This window comes from Mauremys mutica, chromosome 10 (assembly GCF_020497125.1).
Source record: "Mauremys mutica isolate MM-2020 ecotype Southern chromosome 10, ASM2049712v1, whole genome shotgun sequence".
Classification (NCBI taxonomy): Eukaryota; Metazoa; Chordata; order Testudines; family Geoemydidae; genus Mauremys; species Mauremys mutica.
The window spans coordinates 82,338,515-82,366,054 of NC_059081.1; the positions used below are offsets into that span (position 1 = coordinate 82,338,515).

Below are 27,540 nucleotides of genomic sequence, written 5' to 3' on the forward strand. Positions count from 1 at the left end.
TTTGTTTTTCTCTGCATGTCTCTTTATGCTCTAAATTCCCTCTTTTATCTTCTAAATTCCTGTTTAGATTTTATTTGCCATAGTTTATGTTTAGAGCCCTACCAAAGTCAGGGTCCATTTTGGTGAATTTCACGGTCATAGGATTTTAAAAATTCTAAATTTCATGATTTGAGCTATTTAAATCTGAAATTTCACAGCGTTGTAATTGTAGGGGTCCTGACCCAAAAAGTAGTTTGGGGAGGGGGTCGCAAGGTTATTGTGGGGGCTTGCAGTACTGTTACCCTTACTTCTGCACTGCTGCTGGCAGTGGCACTGCCTTCAGAGCTGGGCAGCTGGAGAGCAGCAGCTGCTGGCCGGGAGCCCAGTTCTGAAGGCAAACCTGCCACCAGCAGCGGTGCAGAAGTAAGGGTGGCGTGGTATGGTATTGCCACCCTTCTGCGCTGCTGCTGGTGGACGTTGCCTTCAGAGCTGGGCGTCCGGCTAAGAGCTAACACTCTCCAGCTGCCCAGCTCTGAAGGCAGCAGAGAAGTAAGGGTGGCAGTACTGCGACCCCCATACTTTATAACTTTGTTATCCACTGCCCTGCAACTCCCTTTTGGGTCAGAACCCCCACTTTGAGAAATGCTGGTCTCGCCTGTGAAATCTGTAGAGTGCAGGGTAAAAGCACACAAAAGACCAGATTTCATGGGCCATGACGCGTTTTTCATGGCCGTGAATTTGGAAGTGGCCCTATTTATGTTCCTTACTGCTCTCTTCACTCGGCTGGAATTTCTTAAACCTAGCTCTTTGCCATTTAACCCTACTTTTTTCTCCTTGCCTTCCTTGTTCTGCTTTGTTTAGAAGATTGCATGTCTTCTAGCTGTGATTAAATAACTTCCATGCTTATCATAAAGATGTTAATTGTTTATAGTCTGTCTTTGGTATATTTCTAGGTAGCTTCCTCATTTGTAAACCTCTGCCTTTCTGAAGATTGAGTGTCACAATGTTAGTTTTTGGTTTAGCCCTTCCCCAAATCAGGGATCTGGATCAAATCCAGATTGGCTCTCTCTACTACAATATTCTGGCAAGCCTTTCAAGCTTCTAGGTCAGTCAGACGGCTTATTGTGCGGGTATAGTTCAGTGGATTATCTTCCATATGATATATCTGCAGGTATTTCTTCCCTCAGTGGGGAATTGTTGACTGGCGACATCACAGGAAAATCATTATGCCAGCTGCAGTCCTTCAGTCCTTGGTATTGTGGACCAAATCCAGAAATCTTTCCAGAGGGAAGCAATTGATGAGAATTCTAATAGTCAGGATCACCACAGACATGTAACTGATTGACTGGGTGCGTACAGGAGGTCCCCACTTGTCCTCCGTGGAAGGCAGGAAGAGTATAAACTGGCTGGAGTTACAAGCACTTGGCAAATCCTTTGCCCTCAGTGTCTTTACACTTCTCTCCCACTGCAAAATATACCTTGGCTTGTTCTCCACATCCTCTCCCTCAGCTCCTGCCCTTGGAAGCTGACTGTCTCTGGCAGAAGTCCAATAACTATGCCGACTTTCACCCTGCAAATTTGTTCTCACTTCCAGTTGTGACATTTTCCTGGCCAAGCAACTGTACATCTCCACCCAAAGAGAAAATTGATAAACTCCTACATGACTCCTCATCTCCTCTCTCCACCTTCCTTCTCCCCTTCCTTCCTATCACACTTAGTCCATCCAGTCATGAATCTGGCCCTGTCTCTGACTTCTCTTCATAGATGACCAGCCATTATATTAAACTCTAAATGGCCAAAACTGAGCTTTTGATCCTCACACCTCAAGTCTTCCTCTTTTCCTATTCTCTCCATTGATATGGATAACACCATTCTTTTCCCAGCTATTCAGATTTTTAATCTGGGCATCACTTTTAACTTAGCTCTCTTTTTTCACCCACACATCAAGGCCATTTCCAAGTCTTGCCTTTTGTATCTACATAATATTTCTAAAATTTTCTGCCTGTCCTAGACTCTTTTTCATGTATGCCCTCATCATCTCTTACCTAAGACTGATCTAGACATAAAATTACCCCAGTTTAACTAAATTGTGATATTAAACTAGTACAGTTTTGTAAGTGGCAACACATCACTTAAGATCAGGTTTATGTCAGTTTATCTTACATTGGTAATTTGATGCAAATTAATTACAGGTATATCAAATCACTCATGTAATTTACAGGTGCAAGCTAAATTTACATAAGTCAAGTTTAAACTGACGTAAGAGTGTCCACACACAGATTTGCACCAGCTTCATTGAATCAGTTTAACATCATACCTTTAATAGAACATACAACTTTAATGCAACTTGTGCATGTAGACAAGACCTCAAACTATTGTAATTTCTCCGGCCTTCTGACCTTGACATCAGCCACCAAGTCAGTTACAGAATGCTGCTGCAAGGATCATGGATTCCAAGGCCAGAAGGGACCTCTGTGATCATTTAGTCTGACCTGTTGTGTAACCAAGGCCATAGAACATCCCCAAAACAATCCCTAGAGCAGATCTTTTAGAAAAAATCCTATTTTGATTTAAAAATGGCCAGTGATAGAGAATCCACCATGACCCTTGGTAAATTGTTCCAATGGTTAATTCCCCTCACTGTTAAAAATGTATACATTTCAGTTTGAATTTGTCCAGCATCCACTTCCAGCCATTAAGTTGTGTTATACCTTCCCCTGCTAGACTTGTCCCCATGTAGGTATATATAGACTGGAATCAAGCCACTCCTTAACCTTCTCTGTGTTAATCTAAACTGATTTGAGCTGTTGAGTTGATCACTACAAGGAATGTTTTCTAACCCTTTAATCATTCTTGTGGCTCTTCTCTGGACCGTCTCCAATTTATCAACATCCTTCTTGAATTGTGGACATTGTGTTCCAGCAGCAGTTTCTCTAGTGCCAAATACAGAGGTAAAATAACCTCTCTCCTCTTACTTAAAATTCCCCTGTTCATAGAATCATAGAATCTCAGGGTTGGAAGGGACCTCAGGAGTTCATCTAGTCCAACCCCCTGCTCAAAGCAGGACCAAACCCAACTAAATCATCCCAGCCAGGGCTTTGTCAAGCCTGACCTTAAAAACCTCTAAGGAAGGAGATTCCACCACCTCCCTAGGTAACCCATTCCAGTTCTTCACCACCCTACTAGTGAAAAAGTTTTTCCTAATGTCCAACCTAAACCTCCCCCTCTGCAACTTGAGACCATTACTCCTTGTTCTGTCATCTTCTACCACTGAGAACAGTCTAGATCCATCCTCTTTGGAACCCCCTTTCAGGTAGTTGAAAGCAGCTATCAAATCCCCCCTCATTCTTCTCTTCTGCAGACTAAACAATCCCAGTTTCCACAGCCTCTCCTCATAAGTCATGTGCTCCAGCCCCCTAATCATTTTTGTTGCCCTCCGCTGGACTCTCTCCAATTTATCCACATCCTTCTTGTAGTGTGGGGCCCAAAACTGGACACAGTACTCCAAATGAGGCCTCACCAGTGCTGAATAGAGGGGAATGATCACATCCCTCGATCTGCTGGAAATGCCCCTACTTATACAACCCAAAATGCCATTAGCCTTCTTGGCAACGAGGGCACACTGTTGACTCATATTCAGCTTTTCGTCCACCGTAACCCCTAGGTCCTTTTCTGCAGAACTGCTGCCCAGCCATTCGGTCCCTAGTCTGTAGCAGTGCATGGGATTCTTCCGTCCTAAGTGCAGGACTCTGCACTTGTCCTTGTTGAACCTCATCATATTTCTTTTGGCCCAATCCTCTAATTTGTCTAGGTCCCTCTGTATCCTATCCCTACCCTCCAGCGTATCAACCACTCCTCCCAGTTTAGTGTCATCTGCAAACTTGCTAAGGGTGCAGTCCACACCATCCTCCAGATCGTTAATGAAGATATTGAACAAAACTGGCCCCAGCACCGATCCTTGGGGCACTCCACTTGATACCGGCTGCCAACTAGACATGGAACCATTGATCACTACCCATTGAGCCCGACCATCTAGCCAGTTTTCTATCCACCTTACCGTCCATTCATCCAGTCCATACTTCTTTAACTTGCTGTCAAGAATCCTGTGAGAGACCGTATCAAAAGCTTTGCTAAAGTCCAGAAATAGCACATCCACTGCTTTCCCCTCATCCACAGAGCCGGTTATCTCATCATAGAAGGCAATTAGGTTAGTCATGCATGACTTGCCCTTGGTGAATCCATGCTGACTGTTCCTGATCACTTTCCCCTCCTTTAAGTGGTTCAGAATTGATTCCTTGAGGATCTGTTCCATGATTTTTCCAGGGACTGAGGTGAGACTGACTGGCCTGTAGTTCCCTGGATCTTCCTTCTTCCCTTTTTTAAAGATGTTTATGCATCCAAGGATCTCATTAGCCCTGGAAGCTCATGCTTAGTTGATTATCCATCACAAACCCCAAATCTTTTTCGGAGTTTCTGGTTTCCAGGATAGAATCCTCCATCCTGTAAATGTAGCCTACATTCCTTGTTTGTAGATTTGTACATTTCCATTTAGCCTATTAAAATGCATATTGTTTGCTTGACCCAGCCTACCAACCGATCCTGATCGCTGTGTATTAGTGGCCTATCCTCTTCATTATTTACCATTCCCCCATTTTTTCTGTCCTCTGGAAACTTTATCAGTGATGATTTTATGTTTTCTTCCAGGTCATTGAGAAAAGCATTAAATAGCATAGGGTCAAGAGCCTAATCCTTCAGGATTCCATTAGAAACAGACCTGCGCAGTGATAATTCCCCATTTACAATTACATTTTGAGACCCATTAGTTAGCCAGTTTTTAATCCATGTAATGTGTTCCATGTTCATTTTATATTGTTCTGGTTTTTTTAACCAGATGTTAAATGTTGTATGGTACAAAGTCAAAGACCTTACAGAAGTCTAAGTATATTACATCAACACTATTACCTTTATCAACCAAACTTGTAATCTAAAAAAAAAAAGGATATGGAGTTAGTTTGATAGGATCTAATTCCATAAATCCATGTTGATTTGCATTAATTACATTACCCTTCTTTAATTCATTACTACTCAAGTCCTATAACAGCTGCTCCATTATCTTGACCAGGATTGATGTCAGACTGACAGGGCTATAGGTTCCTGGGTCATTCCATTTACTCTTTTTAAAAATTGATGCAACATTAGCTTTCTTCTGGAACTTCCCCAGTGTTGCAAGATTTATTGAAAATTAACATAAATTGTTCAGTTAGCTCATCAGCCAGCTCTTCTAAAACTCTTGGGTGCAAATTATCCTCACCTGTTGATTTAAAAATGTCTAACTTAAAACTTTAGTAGCTTCTGTTTAACATCCTCCTGAGATACTAGTGGAATAGAATCATCATATGATATGACTACGTCATCTGTTTTTTTCCCAAATACAGATCAGAAATATTTATTGAACATTTCTGTCTTGTCTGAATTATTATCAATAATTCTACCATTTATGTCTAGTAGTAGACCAAAACCATTGTTAGGATTCTTTTTGCTTCTAATATACGTTTAAAATTCCTTCTTGTTGTTAAGTATCAGAGGGGGAGCCGTGTTAGTCTGGATCTGTAAAAGCAGCAAAGAGTCCTGTGGCACCTTATAGACTAACAGACGTATTGGAGCATGAGCTTTCGTGGGTGAATACCCACTTCGTCGGATGCATCCATAAGCATTCAAGAGCATTTTCTTGCTTGTTATTAGTGACTCACTAGCACGTAATGCCATTTTTGATCTAGCGTGCTACTTCGCCTCCTCTTTTGTCTACTTGATCCTTCCTAAACAGGTTGTAACCACCGATTTTAGTATTCCAGTCACGTAAATCATCCCACCAGGTTTCAGTAATGGCAACTACATCACATTTATGCTCATAAATGAGCAATTCTAATTTTTCTTGTTTATTACCCAGGCTCCTAGCATTGTTGCATAGGCAATTAAATAATTTCTTCTCTTCGTTTTTTTGGCTCATCCCTGACCACATCACTGGCTCTTCATTTCTCTCCATTGGCCCCTTCTCTTCACCACATAAAATGTAAGTGTTTTGTCTTTAAGACCCATAGACACCATTCTGTTTAACTGATCTACTAGTTTATTGAGCTGTCGACCCCAGCCTTCACTTTGCTAAAATGCCAGCTTCAGTTTATTCACTTGTCCCTCAGACACCCCCAGGCTTTCTCCCATACAGCTCCATGTGTGCGGGAAACTTTCTGTCAAAATTCGTAAAGTTGCCACTTTATCCTTTCATAAATACCTCCTTAAAACTTCCCTCTGCTGTGATGGCTACAAATCACTGCCAGCTGGCACTAGTCAGGCAAATGGTGACCTTGACTACTTCTTCTCTGATAAACTGTATTCATTTTTATTCATCTCATCCATTCAATTAATTCCCACTCCATTTGTCTTTTTGTCTACCTGTTCCATTCTCTGTGACATGTAAATTCAATTGTGAGCTCTTTGTCTTTATCTGAAGTCTGAACAGTGCCTAGCAGAGTTGGGTCCTGAACTCTGTGTCTCTGAAGCAAAGTCATTAAATGCTTAGAAATCCTGCTGTGCAAACCCTCAGCAGGTCCTGTGTGACTCAGTGGGGGGCTCAGGCAGGAAGTCCTAGAAAGCTAAAAGTATTGTGTATGATCTTTGCACTTTGCTGCTGCTGCTCATAACCCTCACATAGCTACTTTCTAGCCATCAGTGCCTGCACCTTATGCTGCAATTAAAAACATGTTTCACAAAGGGCCAGCTATTCACATCCATGAGCCTTGGTGAACTCTGTGATTGCATATGGCTGCTGTTCTCTGGGGTTCTTTGCTCAGTCCCCTTTTCCAGATTCCTTGTTTTAGCCTTTTTACCTCACATCTGTCTGTTTTCTTTTTATGTGACCCACAATGTGTATTTGAAATCATGTTTTTGTCACCACTCCCCTCCATTGAGGTATGTGTTCAGGTCCTGTGGACCCACACCAAAATCATTTATTTGGTCATTCAGTGATTTACGGTTTAGTATACTGTCTGCACAGCAGCATTCTCCAGTTTCCATCACTATCTCTGCAACACCTTGACAACTGAGAACTTTTACACAATCTCAAATTTACTACTTTTTGTATGGCTTAACCTGGGTGGAAAAAAAAATAGTGACATTCAGAAATATGTTCCATATACTTTCCAGATTCTAAAACAGAATGAAACACAGTTAGAAAAATACAGACTACTAGTTCATATTGCAACACACAATAACAAACAAAAAAATTCTACAGCATGAGATTGTACAACGGAGGACCACAAGATAACAGAGAAAGCAGTGGGAAAATCGCTTGCTACAGTGGTTTTAGGAACACCACCCTGGCAGCTCTCCACCCAGCCAGTGGCATGTGATGGTTCATGGCTTCTCAGAGGTGTAGTGGGACTTACAGATCTTTAGTTCCCATTCCGGTTGTAACCCATTCAGTTTTGTTTCCTCTTCCTTTCTGCTGGTTAGATCTTTTCCCTGCCCGCTAACTGTTGTCTTCAGGTGTAGCCATTTTTTATCCAAATAGGCATGGCCCTTCCACAGGTATTGAAAGGTTCCCAGCTTTGTATGGCAGCTGAGGGTACTGAGCAGTAGATGTGGATGTTGTTTGCCCTTATTTGTGCCTGAGCACCTACATGTGTGCCGATCGTGCAGTGATGTTCATCAGTGCACAACAAGCTCATGAGGAGACTATTGTGTGTAGCAAAGTGCTTCCTGGGTAAACAGCTCTCAAGGGATCCCCAAAGTACCAGTGTGTTTGTGGAAGGAATACCCCTTCACATTTTGAGACAACTGATGTGATTCAATCTGATTATCTAATGAATGACAGGCTAGCTGTCATTTTGCAGTCTCATAGAGGCTGAGTGCTGGTGCAACTCATCAGAGGATTCATTACTCCCTTGCTCTATCTGTGCCCAGCAGATACTGTACATGGGACAAAGATTACAATGTGTGATTCAGACATTTAACGTGTCAGCTGCACTGCTCTTCCTCGGTGCCATTTTTTTGCATTAGACCTTCTTTCCTACTTTACCATTTGCTGCTCTTTGTAGCTGCGTATCTGGGTCATCACTTACAGTTTTTTATCCCGTGCTACTGTGTTGCTGCATCCTTTGGGATGTTCTTACACATTTATGCAATGGTACTTGAGGAGACAACCACCAAAAGTGGGAAATGAGGTAGCTGTTTAGATACTTTTAGAGAGTGTGATAGTGGCTATGTTTTTCAAGTGTAGATTGTGACAAGAGATGATATGCTTGAAGAACAAGCAGTGTTACTCAGCCCTTTTTCATCAGCCTTAGCTGTCTTTCCTTGTCTGGTTGTTAATATGGGGAGAGGCAAGTCTTTGTGATTTGCAGATATTTCACAGTGATTAGGGACTGCTCTGCCAGCTAGACTAAAGCCTGAGTTCTTTGTGTGGGAATTGAGACGTGCCCATATTTGGGGAATCCATTGCACAATTCCATCCAGCAGTATTGTGCTCTGTCATAACATCAATATGTGTGACAGAGCTTCCTCTCTGCCTCGGTGGGTCCCGCACTTCAGTTTAGCGGTGGGCTGGGATATTCCTCTTTTCCCTTGGGATTTTCCCCATGCCCCTGGGTTTACTGTCCACACCCTGCCAGGGTAGTGTTTGTCCCGGCCTCCTTGACGGGGATGCACAGGGAGCCTCTCAGTCTCTGGTAGCCCCTCTGGGGCGTGGTGGCAACAGACCAGACACCTGGTTCAGTCTCTCCCCTCTGGCGGGGTCTCTTCCCTCAGACCTCTGGGGCCCAGAAGGGCCGTCCGCCCTGTTGGGCAGGGATCTCCTGTCCTTTGCCTCTGTACCTGTGTGGCTTCTCTCCTAATGCTTGTCCTGAGGTACAGTGACTAGAGTGAAATCCCTGCAAGCTGCATGCACACTTTTCAAAGACACCATAACAGAGGCCCAACTCAAATGTATACCCCAAATTTAAAAACACAGTAAACGAACTAAAAAAGAGCCACCGTGGCTTAACAACCATGTAAAAGAAGCAGTGAGAGATAAAAAGACTTCCTTTAAAAAGTGGAAGTCAGATCCTAGTGAGGTAAATAGAAAGGAGCATAAACACTGCCAAATTAAGTATAAAAATGTAATAGGAAAAGCCAAAGAGGAGTTTGAAGAACGGCTAGCCAAAAACTCAAAAGATAATAACAAAATGTTTTTTAAGTACATCAGAAGCAGGAAGCCTGCTAAACAACCAGTGGGGCCCCTTGATGATCGAGAAACAAAAGGAGCGCTTAAAGACGATAAAGTCATTGCGGAGAAACTAAATGGATTCTTTGCTTCAGTCTTCATGGCTGAGGATGTTAGGGAGATTCCCAAACCTGAGCCGTCCTTTGTAGGTGACAAATCTGAGGAACTGTCACAGATTGAAGTGTCACTAGAGGAGGTTTTGGAATTAATTGATAAACTCAACATTAACAAGTCACTGGGACCAAATGGCATTCACCCAAGAGTTCTGAAAGAACTCAGATGTGAAATTGTGGAACTATTAACTAGGAAGCCACCATGGCAATGCGGATGGCCTGTCACAGGTACCCTGTCTGATGACCCAACACCAAGGTGTTGAGCAGGAAAGAGGGAAATGTGATGGGGTCAGACCAGATGGCTACAGGAAAATGCTGGAAGGGCGATATATTAGCCCCAGGATATGCAGGTCCCTTTTCCCTTGGTAGCTGAGCAGGGGTTACTCTAGGTTAATTAGGACATCTGGGGCCAATTAAGGGCCTGCCAGAACCTGTTAAAAGCCTCCTCTCCAGCCAGATAGGGTTGCGTGATAGGAGGTAAGGGAGGAAGGTGAGCTACTGGAAAGCTGGGCAGTGCAGACACTGAAAACATAAGAACATAAGAACGGCCATACTGGGTCAGACCAAAGGTCCATCCAGCCCAGTATCCTGTCTACTGACAGTGGCCAATGCCAGGTGCCCCAGAGGGAGTGAACTTAACAGGTAATGATCAAGACGAATTTCTTTGTGCACGTGCCCAGCTTTCTCAATAGCAAATCCTGTTCTTCATAAAAAAAGCCATAGTTGTAATAGCTATCTTGTTTTAATCTATTGTCATTATTCTTCATAACTGAATCCTTATGTGCAATGGTTAGCCAGCAAAAAGCATAAAAAAGTGTAGTTTTCAAAAAGAACAAATAACAAGTAGGCCTTAAATTTGCTGGATATATCCCTCTCATCTGCTTTGCATATATGACTACTGGCCTTCAGACTTTATTGTCAGTGTCTATAACGACAGAACCAGGACTGAAGCTAGCAACAAATGCAGTTTTCTCTGAGTTTTAGCCAGCGCCACTCACCAAGATTTTGGAAAAGGTCAGAGCTTAGGGTATCGCATGCAAGCTGGACTCATGTCCTCCTTGTCCAGTAAAGTCAGCCAGGAAGGAAACAGGCATTGAGAATTCTGTTAATTGTCACATTATTTCTCATCACTCAGTTTCCAAGGAAGATTGTTGAGAAGATTGTGGTGAATCAACTCTGACAATGTCTGGAGCCCTTGGGTTTCCTTGACCTATGAGAATCTGGTGTTAGGTCTGATTATGTTCTCATGTCCATGTTTTTTATTTTAGATCTGTCAGCAACTTTTGGTATTGTTGACCATACGGTATTCATGAATGCCTGTGATCCTGTCTAGGATAGAGAGAACAGCTCTTGAGTGGTTTTTCTCTTCCCTGATAGGACCCAGAGGGTAGTTGAGAACAAATGCTTCTTAGCCCCAATAGCTCTCTCATGGATGGGACCTCAGGGTTCCATTACTTCACCTCTCCCCTTGAGTGTTAAGTATATATGATCATTATGTAAGATAGGGTGGAAGTAGAGCTGCATTGTCTTCAATATGCCCATAATAAACAGCTCTCTATTTTGTCACATCTTGATGGCATGGTCTATCTGCTTTCCCAATGTCTAGCCAAGATGGAGCTTAGATGAGAGGTAGCTTGCCAAGGCCCAGTCTGTCTGTATAAGGAACGATAATGATGATAGTAAGCGGAGAAGACTATGAGAGAAATTATGGAGGTTATATCCATTCTCTCAAATTGAGAGAGCATGCTCGCCAATGCACAGTCAGATTCACAATTTGTGGGTCCTGTTACATCCTCCACTGCTTCTGGATGTCTAAGTGGTAGCTGTGGCCAAGAATGCCTTTTTGCCAACTGCATGTTGGCTAGAAGGTTTCAAGCATTTCCTTTGAACATGGAACTTCCATAATTGTCCATGCCATTGTCATCTCCAAATTGGATCACTGCACTGTATTCTGTGGAACTGCTGTACATATGAAAACCATTCAGCTACTTCCAAATGCAATACTTTACATATTTAGCAATATTTTTAACAAATAGCATCATTGCTCCATAGTCAGCATTGGCTTCCAATTTGTTTCTAGTTGAAATTCAAGATGTTGATTTTGACTTACAAACCTCTAAATTCTGTGTTTTCTGGCTACCTTAAAGACAGCTTCTTTCCTCACATGATAATATGTTGAGATCAGCTGTGGTGCTGGAACTAAAAATCTCGCGATTTAAACAAGCTGGTAGTAGGTCATTTTCAAGGAGTTTTCCTTAAATCTACAACTAGTCTTTACTCGCAGTCTGACAGACCATACGTTTATTGATGCTCAGGGAAAATTGAAAAGCCTTCTCTATTATTCCAGGCTTTCATTAAAGGGATACTACTTCTTTATTTTCGATGGCTGTCATTGAATTTTATTTTGAAATTGCCCATTTTAAAATGTGAATGTTTTTTGTAATAAAACAAAATAAAATAATGTATATTCACCTATAGCTGAGGGAAGAGCACATTTTTATAAATGTGAAAAATAAATTACTATTTCTGGTGTAATAAAGGATTTTATATGTTAGTCAAGATGACTGATTTTTGTTGTATTTTGGTATTATTTTCAGGCCCAGTGATTAGGTCACTGAAATTAAGTATTTTTTAGATACAAGGATAAAAGCATTGACTCTTGTTTAGGACTTTAAAATGATGTATGTTGAGATAAAAGCATTGAATCTTTCTGCCATTCATTTGTTCACCCAGGCCCAATTTTTCAAAATTGTCACTAATTTTGGGTCCTTCAGTTTTCAGGTTTTCAATTTAAGGTCCAAGAAACAAAACTCCAGTTGAGGTCATTAGGAGGTGTTCTGTGCAGCATCCTGGAAAATCAGATGCTAGATATCTCAAGCAGGGCACCAAGAGTTAGTGGACACTGGGAAATCTTGGCCCTAATCAGTGGAGGATAAAAAATTAACAGTGTGGATGATTTTTTTTAATCCATCATATTAAATGCCAGTATTTAATAGTTGTTTCTTGTTTGATTCTCTCTAACATGTATTTCTGTGATTCTGCAGGTTTTAGCTGATGCTGTTGCACGCTTGGTTGTGGATAAATTCAGTGATCTGACTGATAATTTCACATCTCCCCATGCACGTAGAAAAGTTCTTGCTGGAATTGTCATGACAACAGGTAAAAAAACTAATCAGTACTACTTTTAAGTGTTCAGATGCCACGGTAATGGACACAATATAAATATCTTGATAGTTAGAAAACATTTATCTTTACACTTAATTTTTCTTTCCTCAAACTGCTCTGGGACATTTTTAATGCATAATCATAATGATGGAGTGAACAACAGAATAACTGAAGTCAAACCTTTGCAAGGTCTTTATTGTAGGCACTGCAGCAAAGTTCTTCTCGTAGTATCCCTGTAAAAGCTCCACTTCAGTGTGCATGTGCCACCAGTCGCCTTCTATCAGAGATTTTCAGTAGCAGTGCCCCTTCTGCCCACACTCGCTCTATGCACATCCTCATGCTCTGTACTGAGAATATATAGAGCTGCACAGGCAAACTTCCCTCAGTTTCTTCTTGATCACCTTCAGCCTGAGATGGAACATCAAGCATGCTTGCTTCACTTACGTGTAGTTAGTTAAACATAGTTATTTCTGTTTCTTAGTTTAGTTTAGTTTAGTTGTAGTATTTAATTCAGGGAGTCTGTTGTTGCTTTTTCCCCATTTGTTCTTGAGGGGTTATTCTGGAATATGGGGTATGCCAGGATACCCAGGTTTTGAGCACTGTCTTTCCTTCTGGAAATCTATCCTAATCAGTGACAGACACTCTCGGCTCCTCCGTTGTTTGGGAGACATCCATAGACAAGCCAAATATAAGCTCTGCTTCTCCTTCAAAAGCAGATCTTGTAAAAATAGAGAAATAAAATTTAAATTGTTAATGATGAAGCAAGACTGGCCACCGACCCAGGCTCTGAGAATCCCCCTGTACACCAATCTCCAAGCACATTTAGTGCCCCTCTACCTCTGGATCCTGGTCACCAAGACCCTCGATGGATACAGCACCTGTTTCTGCATCTGTGGTATCAAGAGGCTTGTGCAGTAAGACTGTGTGTTCTGATAAGAGGAGCAGGAATGTTTGGTCTCCTACTAAGAAGTTTCATTCACCAATTGAAAAAACAGGTCTGGAAACCTCAGGTCCCAAAAGCTGTACTGTTGAGAATTTGAGTGGTTCCAGTACCGTGAAATCATCTAAGGCTTCCTCTAAAAGCCACTCTATCAATAAGCTGAATTTTGTACCGAAAACTTGTTCAGCATTGGGTGGTCATGTTCATTCTAGTAGACATTCAACTTCAAAGAAGTCTGCACCATCAGACTCTACTGTATCTTTGATATCCATACACTGTCCCTGACTGCTCTATTGGTACTGCCTGAGTCTGAACATACTCAGTGGAAGCATTTAGTGCCCACAGCACCGATGCATTCTAGATAAGTCCCTACCTTGGTACCGATGTCAGTCTCCACAGGATCCTTCTCAACTCCCATTCACATATATTATCACTACTGCAGGAGTTAGATAGTTAAGAGATCCTTTTATGTTGGCGTCTCCATTACGTAGTGGTACCGAACAGTTATCTGTACCATGATCTTCTGAGTTACAGACTTCACATTTTTCATTGAGACCTCATGCTTCACCAGCATCAACCATCTAGGGTGAAAGTTATTACCGTCTCTGAAATATGTTGAGGATGATTCTTCTGACTCAAGTTTCAGTTCAGGGATCTCCTCTTTACTCTAGACGTCACCACTCTGCTACTTAGAGACTGTTGGGGACAGGCAATCTTGACCCCAGTTTAGTTGGTGTGACCAGTGATGGGTGCCTTTTCCTATGCTCTGGAGCCCTCCCAATGACCTCATTGGTATCCCTGGGCCCTATATCACCAACAATTCTTAAAGGTCCCAAGTCCCTCTCAGAGGGAGCACAGGTAGAGGCATTCTCCTACATCCTCGCTACCACTTCATCAACCTGAACCATTAGAGAACTTTGAAGAGCAGGAGACAAGGGCTGACAAGGAAGTAACACTTCACGTAAGTATTTCTTCATCACCACCAGATGAGGCTGTAATGCCTCCCCCATCTTCCATTGCAGATGAGTTTAGACAATTTCAAGAGCTGATGAAGGACATGGCTCCAGTTGGCTAACTTCTCTATGGAAGTACAAAGTACTGTTGAGGACCTTCCTTTTGATGAGTCAAGCTATTCTCTGAGTCTGATGATGAGTTTCACACTTTGAAAGGTTTGCTCAAAACTCTTAAATCACTTACTCTACTGGAGCCTACAGTCTCACCCTCCTTTCCCAGCCCCCTTTTGGATACCATGTTTCCCATTTCCAACCTACATGGGAGAGAATAATATCCAACAAATGGGTTTTGGTCACAGTGCTTGATTATTCTATCCATTTCATCTCCATCCCTCCCTCCTTCCCCATCCCTTTTCAGGGACTGATCAATTGCTGAGACAGAAAGTTGCCTTTCTTCTATGCTTAGGGCCCACAGAACCAGCTCTAGTCTAGCACAGGAAAAAGGATTTCTATGACAAGTGCTTACTGGGTCCCAAAAAGAATGGAGGAAGGAGACCAATATTAGCTCAAACTGCATCTAAACAAACATCATGTGAAACCACAAAAATTCAGGATGGTGACCCTTGCAGCTATAATTCCTTCCTTAGATTCCAGTGATTGGTTTGTGACCCTTGACATGTATTTTCATGTCACAAGAGGTTTCTTCATTTTACAATCAACCACGATCATTCCCAGTACCATGTGCTCCCATAGACACGTTCGCAACCCTAAAAAAATCTCATTTCAAAGATTCAGGTAAGTCCTTGAAACTCGGCAAGAAATTGCCTCCAGCTATTAGAATATATGGCAGCTGCTACCTTCGTAACCCAACACACCTGGATACATCTTCAATGCTTCCAGGGATGGCTCAAGGCAGTTTATATGCCAAGCAAGCAGTCAAGACAAACAGATGTCTGTTCCCCGCTGTGTTTTGGACTCAGTCAATTGGTGGAAGGATCCCTTTAAAGTCTGTGCAAGAGTCCCTTTCATTCAACCTCCTACTACCATGATTATAAGATTATATGTGTCCCTTTTGGGATGAGGAGAATATCTAGGGTGTCATACCATTCAGGGCAAATTGTCTTCTGAAGAGCATCTTCTTCAAATCAACATTCTAGAATTGAGAACAGTCAGAAATGCTTGCACTCATTTCCTTCCACTGATGAGAGTCAAATTTATCAAGGTCATGACAGACAACATGGCCTGCATGTTGGACATCAATCAACAGGGCGGGGCATGCTCTCCCTTGCTTTGTGCCAAAGGAATAAAACTCTAGGTTTTCCTGCTGGTGCGCTCAGCAGCAGGTGGCACTGCTCCAAGCTTCGATCCCATGCATCTTGGACTACTTGATGTTCTTAAAGGATCAGCACCTAGCCTTTGGATCCCTTAAGGTTCACCTTGCAGCCATCTCTGTGTTTCACCCAGGCGCGGCCGGGCTCTCAGTATTCGCACACCCGGCCTCCTGAATTCTGGAAGGGTCTTCTGGAGTGACTGGAAGACTTCCCATGACATCCCTATTCTCATTGTGTAGTAGCTGGGCAAAAATGTTCTCTGCTGCTTACATAGCTAACTGAACCTGGAGTTGGAGACAGTTGAAACTCCCCTGCTTGGTAGTTATTTCAGGACTCAACGGTAGGAGTTATTCCTGCCCTACTGATGAAAGATGAACTCCACAGGAGTTATTCCTGCCCTACTGATGAAAGATGAACTCCAAGGATTGAAAAGTTGTAGGCAAGAGAGTAGCCATCAGGTAAAATGCTCCTGAAAATCACAGACCACAGAAAACATCACAGATAAGGGAAGATTCAGAACAAAGGGCTACCCATCCCCCTTTTGAAATGAACTCTTAAATGGGTTGAGTTCCAGAGTTCACTTGGGGTATAGTTGAGGCTGTGGGAGAACTGCTAAGTTACAAGAAATTTGTCACACTGTCACATCACATGATTTGGGGAGGGGAAGTTTCAACTTCAAAACGCTATACAGAACAGCAAGTCTTTCAGTACATCATAAAAGACGTTACTTCCTAGAACTTGTCTCATATCTCTTCCCTGTCCAGCTAGTTTAATACAGTGCCGTGAGAAAGGATCCTTTATAGATCAGCTTTCCTTCTTGCTGGTCTGTAATTGCAGAGTTAATATTTTAAACAAACAAATAGGATAAAGACTTATTTTACCTGTTTTGTTTTTGTATTTGTAATTTAAAAAAAAAGTGGGAGGTAAGTAATCTAAAGCAGAAGAGCACTCTTTTACAAATTCCTATAAAACAGGATGAGCACACCATCACCTACTCCAGGAATTTCCAGTATCCGTAGCTGTGGAATTGGAGTCTCAAGAGATTAAGGCTTAAAAAACATATACACAATAATCAGTCAAACACAATACAGAACATACAGCGCTTGGTTCGCCTGGGTTCTCTTGTTATAATTGTATAGCAACCACCCAGCAACTTCGATGTTAGCTAAAAAACAAAAAGCAATACTAAAAATATATAAACAAGTGCAAAAACAATGGCATCAAGGATATAAATTTTGGACTTGGACATATATTGTCTGTTATTAAACAATCTTAACAAAAATAATTTGATTAGGCTAATTAGTATTACAAAAGATGATTCCCGTGCTTATTCTGAAGAAATTACCTTTATTAGGAATTAATTTGTAGGGTAATTCCTGTGCAAATTCTAACATTCTAACTTTAACGGCATTACACATCTACAATGTCTGTCTCAGAATCAGCAAGAAGATATGCTTTATCTCTTGCAACATGTGCTGTATATAGCCAGTCGGAGTCTGCCATATGTGATTTTACTTCAGGATACAAAGACTGTATGGTAGAGCATAGAATCATTCTGTATTCCTCATGACAGCAGCAAACATTAAAATATTTGCAGACAAATCAACACAAATAGAGTGCTGCTCAAAAACTCTGAACTGCTGAGCTGCAGCAGGAGCTGGGGACAGATTCTGGAACCTTCCTGAGTTAAATGGGATTAAGTGTATGAATAAGGACACCTTACAGCGTCAAGGTTTCAGGATCAAATCTTTGGCTCCTTCTGGTAGGTTTCTGTATACTCCCAAGAAGAGAATAAGGGAAGGAAAGAACCTAGGCAGACGGAGGGGGAGATGGACTCATAGTGCAGAGAAGCTGAGAGATGGTGTCACTGATAAAACTGAGTGTGATTTCAGGCATCTAATCTGAAATGTATGTCTGAAATTATTTGTAAAATAGACAGTAATAACTATCATAATGAATAACCCCTTTTCCCCAACCCTCCTGCACCCCCTTCTCTCCTGACCCCTGCACTCCCCTCCTGTGCCCCTTCTCCCCCAAACCCTTCTGCACCCCTTCTCCCTTAACCCCTCCTGCACTCCCTTCTCTCCTGACCCCTGCACTCCCCTCCTGTGCCCCTTCTCCCCCAAACCCTTCTGCACCCCTCCTGCACCCCCTTCTCTCCTGACCCCTGCACTCCCCTCCTGTGCCCCTTCTCCCCCAAACCTTTCTGCATCCCTCCTGCACCCCCTTCTCTCCTGACCCCTGCACTCCCCTCCTGTGCCCCTTCTCCCCCTAACACTTCTGCACCCCTCCTGCACCCCCTTCTCTCCTGACCCCTGCACTCCCCTCCTGTGCCCCTTCTCCCCCAAACCCTTCTGCACCCCTTCTCCCTTAACCCCTCCTGCACTCCCTTCTCCCCTAGCCCCTGCACCCCCTCCAACGCTAGGTGCTCCTTGTGTCCAGATCACTTCCCCCACGTGGGCGGCATAAGGGAGGGCAGGAGAGCAGCTCCTGATGCTACACAGCCCAGGTGGGGAAAGTGACCTGGACGCACAGAGAGCCTGGTATTGCTGCTCATCCCCTCCTCTCCCAGTCCAGAGGAACATTCGGGGGGTAGGCGGGCAGCAACACCAGGTGCTCCAAGTGTCACCGCTCACCCCCCCCCCGAACACATTCCTCCATGGGGAGGAAGCAGGAAGAAATCTGGGTGTACCCCCCCACACACGCATTGCCTCTGTGAGTTTGGGAGTGGGACAATGCCCCCTGAAACTCCACCCATGCGCAGCACTCCTTGCTGTCACTCACTGTTCCAGGTGCTACCCTTCCCACCAGCAGCACACACCTCTGCACTGCGCACGGCACCCCCTGACCACAGCACCTGGGCGGTCACACACCCCTAAGGCCAGCCCTGCTGCCCTTTACCACCTTAGTCGAAACCACGAGGCAATGTAAGGGCACATGCATGGACTCACGGACATTACTACTTTGAAAAGCTTTGGCTCTGGGCATATGGCGCATGCACCTTACCCTCAGTGGAATACAGATAGGGACCACACATCTCGAAGAACCTCCAGTTCCAGGTAAGTAACCTCCGCTTTCAGATTGAAGCTTTTTTTATAAAGAAAATGTTTGAAGAAAAATACTTAATTTTTTGGAATTCAAACACGTTCTTTTAAGAAAGTCAATTATTAAATTTGTGCGCAGTTAATTACATTTTCTTTCTGAAATTTGTTTCCCAGGTACAGATGTGAAGGATGCCCAGGTTATAAGTGTTTCCACAGGGACAAAATGCATAAATGGAGAATACATGAGTGACCGTGGTCTTGCATTAAACGATTGCCATGCAGAAATTATATCTCGCAGGTGCCTGCTTAAATTTCTTTACACACAACTTGAGCTGTTTGTAAGGTAAGCTTAAGGAGGCTGAGATTGTGCTATGAACATCATGTGTCTATCTGATGATTACTTGAATCATAACACAAAGCTAAGGAGTCCCATTGAAAAAAATATCATAAAAAATAGCTGAAGCTACTGAAATTTTAAATTGAAAACTCTGGTCCCTGTCATACAGTGTGAGTTTAACAAACAAAGACTCATTTAATGAGGAATATGTATAACTATATTGAACTCTTATATTTTTATTATGGTTCAGAAATAGTGAGTTATGAGTTAATCATGTAGTTCTTTAAAGTGTAAACACATTTTAGTTGTTCAACTGTTCTTTGAATTAGTGGAAATAAAATTAAAATGCCATCAAATGGACTAAAAGCAGCAAAGAGTCCTGTGGCACCTTATAGACTAACAGACTTTTGGAGCATGAGCTTTCGTGGGTGAATACCCACTTCGTCGGATGCATGTAGTGGAAATTTCCAGGTTCTTCATGAGGTTGATGGATTTCCACTCTATGGACTAGCAAATGGATAGTTTTGTTTCATTGACTAATGGTGCTTTATAAGTTCACCGGGCAGTGTCAAGTACTCTTTATTTCTTGTTTCTAACTTCTTTCCTTTCTATATGGTTTGTAATAGCTCTCAGGTGCCACATTTGATGCCTTACTTTAATCATTTTAATGTATAGTAAGTTAGACTGGGCTTAATCTCCAGCATTTGTTTCTCTTCAGGTTTTGACTACAGTTCTCTTCTTTGTTTATATTCCAGTAATAAAGAAGATCAACAAAAATCCATCTTTATCAAGTCTGAACGAGGCGGATTTAAACTGAAAGAAAATGTGCAATTTCATCTCTATATCAGCACCTCTCCATGTGGAGATGCTAGGATTTTCTCACCACATGAAGCAGCACAAGAGGGTATGATTCTAGCTATAAAGGAATTGCTTAGAGTTTATTTGATTACAGACGAATGGTAACGTTAGAAGTAAGCAGTCATTTTAATTCTGGCCTTTTGTATATGGATTTTTTTTATTATTATTATTATTTTTGGAAGGAAGATCTCTTCTTGGAAATCTGGACCATTTACTTTAAACTAAATATAAACAGACAAATTGACCATTTAGGCTAGAGCCAGGAAGATTCTGGATTCTGTTAAGGATAAGCCAATAACTCACAGTGAGTCTTTATGGAACTCATTGGGCTTCCTCATTATTGCTGCCTTTTAATAATTTTTGTTGCTCTTCTCTGAATTTCCTGATTTGTTAATGAGACAAAGTCAATGAGGTCATATCTTTTATTGGACTGATATCTATCAGTGAGAGAATTGGTCCAATCATAGATCCACCTTGTCTTTCTAATATCCTGGGACCGACATAGCTAAACTACACTGATTTGTTAATTTCATTCTAGCACTGAAATGCCCAGAACTGAACTTCAGAACTGAATACCATATCTGAGATGTTCTTTCCTGAAAAGCTTGGTTTAATAGCAAATGTATTTTGGATAATATTGTATACAAGAAAGATATTTGATGCTGTAGCTAAATTTAAATGAGTAATTGAAATTGGTACCAAACTTTGTGACCTTTTCCAAGATGGTTACCAGCATAAAAATACATTGCCTTCTCTCATTTCATAACCACTCCTTCTGTACAGTTGTTTCTCAATTGACTTAAAACAATTTTTGTCACTTAGATCAGGGAGACAGACATCCAAACCGTAAAGCAAGAGGACAGCTACGGACGAAAATAGAATCTGGAGAAGGGACAATTCCAGTGCGATCTACTACTACCATCCAGACGTGGGATGGAGTGTTACAGGGAGAGAGACTGCTTACTATGTCTTGCAGTGACAAGATAGCGAGGTAAGATATTAAGTGTTTGGCTTCTCTTCCCTACTATTCTGGGTTTATTCTGAAAATGGGGACCCTGGTTACAGCTTGCATCCTAAAACAGAGGTCGCTGGAGGGCGTACTTCATATCTGCTTTCCGCACAGCCTGAGCATCTGGATGGATGGAAATTCGACATTGTTTTCAGACGTCACGTTGACAGTGTCTTGTCTGAGTCACTCATTAGGGACCCGTGAGGTGACTGTAGAGGCTTGTGGTCTAGCCCCCCAGCATGAGATTAGATGCTCTGATTCTGCTCCCATTGAAGTCAGTGACAACATTCCCATTGGCTTCAGTGGTGAGGCTCAGGCCCAAGAAGAATAGGAATCAACTTATCCCACAAGCATATTTTCTCTCTTCAAGGTGCTAGAGGGCCATATACTCTAATTTACCAAATTTGCTACTTTGTTATATCTGCCTCATTTTGTATTGTTAATATCTTGATGATGATTGATTAAAACATGCAGTTTTCATCAGACATAGTATGGTATTGGCAAAATATAAAATTCATTAGTATGTTGTGTAAGTCATACTTGTATACAACTTTTATCAAAATATAGACTATTCCAATGTGTTGTAGATATATGTCTACATACTGCATATGTAAGTGTAAATGTACACTATCATTTTAAATGGCAAAACATCGTTAGTGAAGAACCTATTACTTGGTTGATACAGTTAAAAGTGACCTTTTAAAAAAAAATTGAATGACTGGAAAATCTTTCAATAAAAGTAGTGGTTTCATTTGTGAAAATGTGACACTGATTTTTTTTTTTTTAGTTATTGTGCTCTTTCATTAGTTAAGGATTTTGTTAAAATTTAAACAGACAAGCTCAACCAACCCATGCCCCCAAAATTAAACAGCTGTATCCTCTGAAAAGTGTAGCAACCTCAGGGAAATTTCAGGAAAATGCAAGCTGGCTTTTCAAATCAGCCCTACATTTTCACAGTACCCCATAGGGTCCCACAAATCACATAAAAGAAATGGCAGCCTTTCTTAGTTGAGGATATTGTTCATGTCCTTTTATTTTTTTAATAAAAAGTAGTTTATGCATTTTATCAAACCAAGATTAATAGATTAAAATATTGTTAAATACATTTGTAAAATATAAAGTGGGTTGAACCTATTCACTGTGCTGTGTAAGCGCTATATGAGAATTAAAACCACAGAGAGAGGTCTACTTGCTTGATTCTCCATTCTCTTTGTGGGAGAACCATCAGGGTTCCTATAGCGCATGAGAAAAGTATGATTTTATATATTACATTTCTATGAATAAGTCCGGACCTGTTGGGAGAGGGTAAAAGCTCCATTTTAAAAATGTTACACTACTTACAAACCTCCATTCCATACTGGCTCCAGAATATCCACTGATTAAAATATGGTTACACACTGAAAATTGATTCCATAAGAATGACATGCATTCCTTATTTATTCTTTATAATGACTGGCCAAGCAAATTTCCTAGCTCACAATTCAAGGTGGTATACCTAACTGCCAACTCCGTAAACTCCATCTGAGACATGAAAACTGTGTTTGTATTCATCACCAGTTAAAAACCAAAACAGATTACTCAGCCAGAATTCATTTGACTATTTTGTTGATTCTGGGTGACGCAGAACAGAACCCAGGTCACTCTCTCATAGCTAGTTGTTGTAATTTAGGGGGGTAACCAGAGTAAAAATTTGAGTGTGTCACTAAAGAAAGCACATGCAACCCTGAGACACATAGAGGAGATGCTGTATGAGGAGTAAGGAGGCCCAGTGTTTACATTTATAGTCATGTTCTGCCAATTTCACTTTAATGGGTTCATTACTATGTAATTTCCAGTATTCAGTACCATACCATTACTAACAAATTTCAGATGCCATTGGGTTTTTATTGGGATTTAACAAAAGATATGACACTATTTGCATTATTGAAATAATTTAATGCATAAAAACTGTTCAGTAATGATACAAAAGTAACATTATGTTCAAACTTGATGTATTTTGGTAAAGATAAAGATTACTTGCATAGTAAATCCTCTAGTCTGACAAAGACTATTGAGTTAACTCTGCCCATAAAAGGTCATACAGGCAACTCATTGATTAAACTTTCTGGCTCCTGAACAGCTCCCTCTGTATATTCTAAACTAAGCTACAACATTATAGCCCTGTCCTCTGCCTCTGGTCCCTCAGTAGCAGCTTGCTACTGGGCTGGCTCAGCTATGAGCCTGTTAAGAATGCTGCAGGCCTCTAGGAAGTGCTGCTTTCCATTCATGCTTTTATCCTCTTCATTCTTGTCTTCTCTCCGGCCTTCACAATGAAGAAATCTGGAGCGGTCAGTGCTGCAAACTCAGTGCAAACCTTTGACCATATTCTGTGATGGTGGGGAGCTAGCCCCACCACTCATCAAAATTAGCTCACCTCACTTACACCTGCCCGAGTCTCTCGAGCTACAGATATTCCGTTCCCAACCTCGATAACTCTTTGCTCCATAGGGATATCCTCCCAAGGAGATCTGAACATCCAAAGACTCTTTTGTATTTGAATGCTACTCACAAGATCATATTGTTCTATATCAATCCTCTGTCATCCTACATCCATAGATTAAGAGACAAACAGCATGATGATGCCCACTACTGTGAAGCAAAGAGTTGTGAAGCCCTGCCCCTGATCACTTAGCCTCAGCCAGAAAATCCTCTTACTGACGTTGTTTGCCTTTTCTCCTGAGTCTCCTATTCTTTCCTTCCCGCTGCCTCTTTCACTCTATTTCCTTGTTTCAGGGTCACTAGAGAAGAAAAGGAGGCAAGAAATCTTGAGAGCTCTGCTTCAGGCTGGAAGGAGAGGGTGAAAGAGCAGAGCTCCGAGCCAGGACACCCAACCTTAATGCTACCCTGTAGTGACACCATGAGAGGAAAAGATATGAAAAAACTGAGTCTTTAAAAATCAGGTTAATGCAGTCTGGGATCACAGACACTAAAATGGATTGATCGTAATCATATGGTTATTGCATGGTGTGCTGTACTGCAGTGTTAAGGTTGCTTGGGTGCCTACGCTGTATATTTCTTTACAGTAACATGTTTAGATTTCTTTTAAGTATAACCTTAACACTGAATTTCCTGGGTTTGTGAGACTTCTTTTGGGATAACTAAAACATTCTGGTAGTGTTTTTTACCCTTACAATACTGCTATATACATTGCACCATAACTGCATATTCATGTAGGTTTTTTGTCTGCAAATATCAACGTATAGGTTCTAATAGGACTTTACAGATACTAATGAGACAGGCCTCGTGATCTCACTGAGACAGGGAAGTATTTGTGTCTCTGTTTTCATGATGGTGAGGCTTAAGCACTGAGAGGTGGAGTAAGTTCAGGACCTATTTCCCTTGTAGCTTCCCTGTTGCCCATATGGCACCCCCTCCCTTCTCTGGAGGAACCCTTGTTTTTACACTAGCGGTTTGTCTCTCTGGACTGGTGGGCTTCTCCATCCACCCTTTCTTTCTGCCTTCTCTTCATCCCTCACTTCTGGATTCCCCACCAATGTGAGACTCTTGGGCTGGGGTGACACAGTAAACAGATGGCCATCCCAGAGTCACTGGTCCATGGAGCAGTGCAGGTTGAGTATCGGTCTTCTCAAGCTCAACCTTTCATCTTGCTCTTCTGCCTTCGGAGCCCCTGGTACTTGAATTATTACATCCTGTTCCACTGTGACAGTCTAACTGTGATGACTTCTGTCACCTGCCAGGGTAATTATCAGGGTACCCCTCTTTTCACAGGTTATATTTCTGGGACTTTCTCTCCTTGATTCCCCTATATCTGGATGGCTGCAAGAACGTCTTTGCATACTCTCTGCTCTCAGGAGACCTCCAGCAGCCACAGTGTCTTGCAGTCTCACAGTAAGGAATGCCTACCTTTTGAAGTTACTGCATGTAATGTCTGCGGTCTGGACTTTAATCCACTTCCATTGGATAGAAGAAAATAGATACATATGGCAAGAGGATATTACTTCCTATTAATTCTGTTTGTCATCTCCTTTCCGTTTGTCATAGGTTGGTGCCATTGCTTATTTGTGAATTATTTGTCTCACTGCCTTGCATACTGTTCTTAGTCTGCAGGTCTCTTTAACAAGAGTGATGGGGACTGGCTGAGGCCTATATAATCAGGAGTGGGAGCGCACAACACTTTATCTCCTTGCTTCCCAGTTGGTGGCACCATAAGGCTTAGAGGAGTCTATCACAAACAGAATTACTAGTAAATCATTTTTAGGCTCTTTCCCTTATCATAGACTCATAGAAGATTAGGGTTGGAAGAGACCTCAGAAGGTCTGACCTTAAAGTCTATGAGTCTATGAGTCATCCAGTCCAACCCCCTCTCAAGGCAGGACCAACCCCAGTTTCTCATCCACTGTAATCCCCAGGTCCTTTTCTGCAGAACTGCCACTTAGCCAGTCGGTTCCTAGTCTGTAGCAGTGCGTGGGATTCTTCTGTCCTAAGTGCAGGACTCTGCGCTTGTCCTTGTTGAACCTCATCAGATTTCTTTTGGCCCAATTTGTCTAAGTCACTCCGGACCCCATCCCTACCCTTCAGCATATCTACCTCTCTCCCCAGCTTAGTGTCATCCACGAACTTGCTGAGGGTGCAATCCATCCCATCATCCAGATCATTAATGAAGATGTTGAACATAAGCGGCGGCAGGACTGACCCCTGGGGCACTCCACTCAATACCGGCTGCCAACTAGACATTGAGCCATTGATCACTACCCGTTGAGACCAACGATCTAGCCAGCTTTCTGTCCACCTTATAGTCCATTCATACAATCCATACTTCTTTAACTTGCTGGCAAGAATACTGTGGGAGACCGTATCAAAAGCTTTGTTAAAGTCAAGGTATATCACAACCACTGCTTTCCCCATATCCACAGAGCCAGTTATCTCATCATAGAAGGCAATCAGGTTGGTCAGGCATGACTTGCCCTTGGTGAATCCATGTTGACTGTTCTTGATCACCTTCTTCTCCTTCAAGTGCTTCAAAAGATTTATCACATTTATTGATCACATTTGTTGATCTCACAAATGATATTAACAAGAATAACTTTGAGCACTGGAAATACCACTTTTTATCAAGTTTTTCATTCTATGGTAAATATAATGTCATTGTTCAACCAGTGCTGTTTCGGCATTAGACTGAGGTCTATAAACTGTTTCGGCATTAGACTGAGGTCTGAGATAAACTCTCATACTGCACATTCTGAAGTTATGAATGTTAATTGTGTAAAGCAGTTCCTTGTGTACTTCTATTACTGTACAAAGAACAGGATGTTAGGAAGAGAGTCGTGAACATTATACTTTGTCATCTGCTGCAATTACACACCCTCATTCCTGTTAGTTCTAACAAGTATTCTATATAATCAATTTTTAAAAATTGCAGCATAAATTCCCATCCTCTTATTACAGCAAGTACACTGGCAAAGTCTGTGCTAGTGTATTGATGCAGAATTAGGCATATATTTATCTCTCTCGTGTTCAGAGATGAAATTGGTTTAAATAAATACATTCAGAAATGTCAAGCGCTTGCAGCCCACTTGGCCATGGGCATATATTAGTTTGAGGCAGAAATTTGACAGCATAGCAGGGAAACCAGGACTCTCCTCATTTGAAAGATTCTGATGTGAACCTGTGGCTTCCCTTCTCTCATATTAAATGTGAAAAGAGTGAAAATAGAAAACGTGTGTAAGGCTGAGGCAGTGTTAGTAGCACAGATAAAAAGTGCATTCTGAATAAAGGGAAAAGGAACGTATATGGCAATTCTGTAAAGTTCATCTAATGTGCCGTAGAGAGAAAATTCTTCAAACTGAGTAAATATTAGAATTTTTAAAAAATTAATTTGTAATGTCAGTGATACAAGAGCAGTTATATATGTTTGTGTATATATATTAACTGCTTGTCTGATCAAATCCTTGAAACAACTGCACTGACAGCAACAATCAGCTGGTAGGAGTTTAATTATGTATTAACTGGAAACTCTTTTCCTTTGGGCTGAAAAAATGACTGACACATAGAAGGGTCTTTTCAAAGGAGGTGAGAGGGGCACTCTATAGCAGGAAAGAGCCAGCACTCTCTTTTGCACACCCTGAACATGAGACTGATTTCCAGAGGGTATGGAGGGATCTCAGAAGCAGGACAAATATGAACCCTGTGGCCACACTGCCACTAGTCCAGCTGAAAAACCAGTCCAGAGAGGAGAAGGGGACATGAGGCACCTGAACTACAACTCTCATGAGCTTCTGCGGCAACATTTCTAAATCAGTGTTTTTCAATTTTAGATGAAAATTTTCAGGTGTTTGTGGCGGGGGGGCGGGTTTGATGGAACATCATAATTTCCCATAGCAAGAAGACATTTAAAAAAAATTCTTTGAGCCAAAAAAACAAACTTTCTATCAGTACAAAAAAAAAAGAAAGGGGAGATGGAGAGAGAGAGAGTGAGAGAAAAAATTGATGGAAAATTTCCAACATGCCCTAGTTGACAGTATAGCTGATAACAAAGATAAAAGCTGTATTACAGGC

General features: G+C 41.8%; 1 protein-coding gene across 4 annotated transcripts in view; it reads left to right on the plus strand.

Moving 5' to 3' along the window:
* ADARB1 (adenosine deaminase RNA specific B1) overlaps window positions 1–27,540 on the plus strand; it is a 271,564-nt gene that overhangs the window by 203,190 nt on the left and 40,834 nt on the right. For 3 of the 4 annotated variants that reach the window (XM_045032826.1, XM_045032829.1, XM_045032827.1), the window contains exons 6-9: window positions 12,393–12,507; window positions 18,956–19,124; window positions 19,874–20,022; window positions 20,799–20,967. In XM_045032826.1, coding sequence (XP_044888761.1) covers window positions 12,393–12,507; window positions 18,956–19,124; window positions 19,874–20,022; window positions 20,799–20,967 — 602 coding nt within the window. The remainder of the gene's footprint in view (window positions 1–12,392; window positions 12,508–18,955; window positions 19,125–19,873; window positions 20,023–20,798; window positions 20,968–27,540) is intronic. The other variant, XM_045032828.1, reaches the window with a different exon arrangement.